Source organism: Nanorana parkeri, unplaced genomic scaffold, assembly GCF_000935625.1.
Source record: "Nanorana parkeri isolate BGI_ZX_2015 unplaced genomic scaffold, ASM93562v1 scaffold1100, whole genome shotgun sequence".
Taxonomy (NCBI): domain Eukaryota; kingdom Metazoa; phylum Chordata; class Amphibia; order Anura; family Dicroglossidae; genus Nanorana; species Nanorana parkeri.
In genome coordinates this window covers 375,938-377,430 of record NW_017307368.1, presented here as the reverse complement: position 1 = coordinate 377,430, position 1,493 = coordinate 375,938, and the positions used below count along the sequence as shown (strand labels likewise).

Below are 1,493 nucleotides of genomic sequence, written 5' to 3'. Positions count from 1 at the left end.
GCTTCAGTGTTACAAAATATTCCAGTAGTCTTGATCGCGTCGGCTGCCATCACCTTTTGCTCGCAAGTAAATCAGCAAAGTCATTTTATGCTATAGCAAGAGGTAAACAATGTAGTACCAAGATTAGTCTTTTTAGCTTTAGATTTAAATGGCAGAAATCACATTTCTCGGTCCCTGAGTAACGTTACTTCCGGTTGCTCAGGAGGAGGACAGGTAATTCACAGCTGCAAGACAAATTTATAGCGTGGAAGAAAGAGTTGATATCAAGAAAGTTCACCACAATCTGCAATAACAATCTTTTTTGTAGGGCGGCCACCCTTCTGTCCACAACCTTCAATTTTCTTCAGTACATCGTAGCCTTCTGTCACATTACCAAACACCACGTGCTTACCATCCAGCCTAGGAAAAAAAGAACAATGGTGATATGAATATACAGGGTATAGCAAAACACTCATTAGCCTCATTTAGAACATGCAACATTGGCTTGTAGATCAAATAAAAGACCACAAGAAAAATACAATCAGTGTTCAATATCCCTCTCCAACTTTCCATCCAAATTCAAACATAAATCCTAAAACATTACATTACATGTACAGTCATGTGAAAAGTGAGTACATGGTAACTGCTGACTTTTTCAACAGGCAAAGTTTAGATCTGCATTCAAACAATGCTTACCAGAAAAAGGTACTATACACTGAGCGGCCAGATTATTATGACCACCTGATGTTTGTAGGCAAATTAGCTATAATTTTGCGCTGAAGTTGCTAGAGGGCCAGACCATTATAAATAGGGAAGCAGGTTGTTTACCACGACAGTAGAAGTGATTTTTTTCTGAAGATATGGATAAACAACGCGATTTAACAGCCTTTGAACGTGGGATGATTGTTGGCGCTCGGAGCCATGGAGCGAGTATCAGCAAAACAGCAGAATTCGTTAAATGTTCAAGAGCAGCTGTTGTTAAAGTGTTTAAAGACTGGACTGTCAGCGGAAAATCTGGGTCTGAACGTGCGAATTGCGGCCGTCAGCGACTAGTCAATGTTAGGGCAGAACGGAGAGTGGCAAGGCTGGTACAAGACAACAGAAGGGCAACAGTGCAGTGTCAGATTCCTCGCATCACCTTTCAACATCTCGTGGAGTCACGAGACGACCCAACAAAGTACTGATGGGGTGGTCATAATAATCTGGCCACTCAGTGTACCTTCAGTCAAAAACAAACAAACAAAAAAACAAAAAAAAAAACCACACAAATGTATTCAACAAAGATACCACTAGATGTATTGTGGAAAAAGTACACTTTGTCTTCAGTAGTTTATACTGCCCCCTTTAGCCGGCATTTTGCACTCTGTCATCAACGTGGAATTTTTGACCATTCCCTCTTAAAAACTTCTTCAGTTGCAAGAGTTTGTGAGTTTTCCTTGAATGAACTGCCTTTTTCAAATTCCCCACATTTCAATTAGAGTTAAACCAGGGCTTTGACTGCGCCAAGCCAGAAC

The 1,493-nt window shown here is 40.7% G+C and overlaps 1 protein-coding gene across 1 annotated transcript in view; it reads right to left on the bottom strand.

Moving 5' to 3' along the window:
- Window positions 1-239: 239 nt before the first annotated feature.
- The window catches only part of PPIF (peptidylprolyl isomerase F), an 11,196-nt gene continuing 9,942 nt past the window's right edge, over window positions 240-1,493 (bottom strand). Inside the window, exon 6 of the mRNA XM_018567825.1 lies at window positions 240-399. Within this exon, the coding sequence (XP_018423327.1) occupies window positions 264-399 (136 nt within the window). The 3' untranslated portion in view covers window positions 240-263. The remainder of the gene's footprint in view (window positions 400-1,493) is intronic.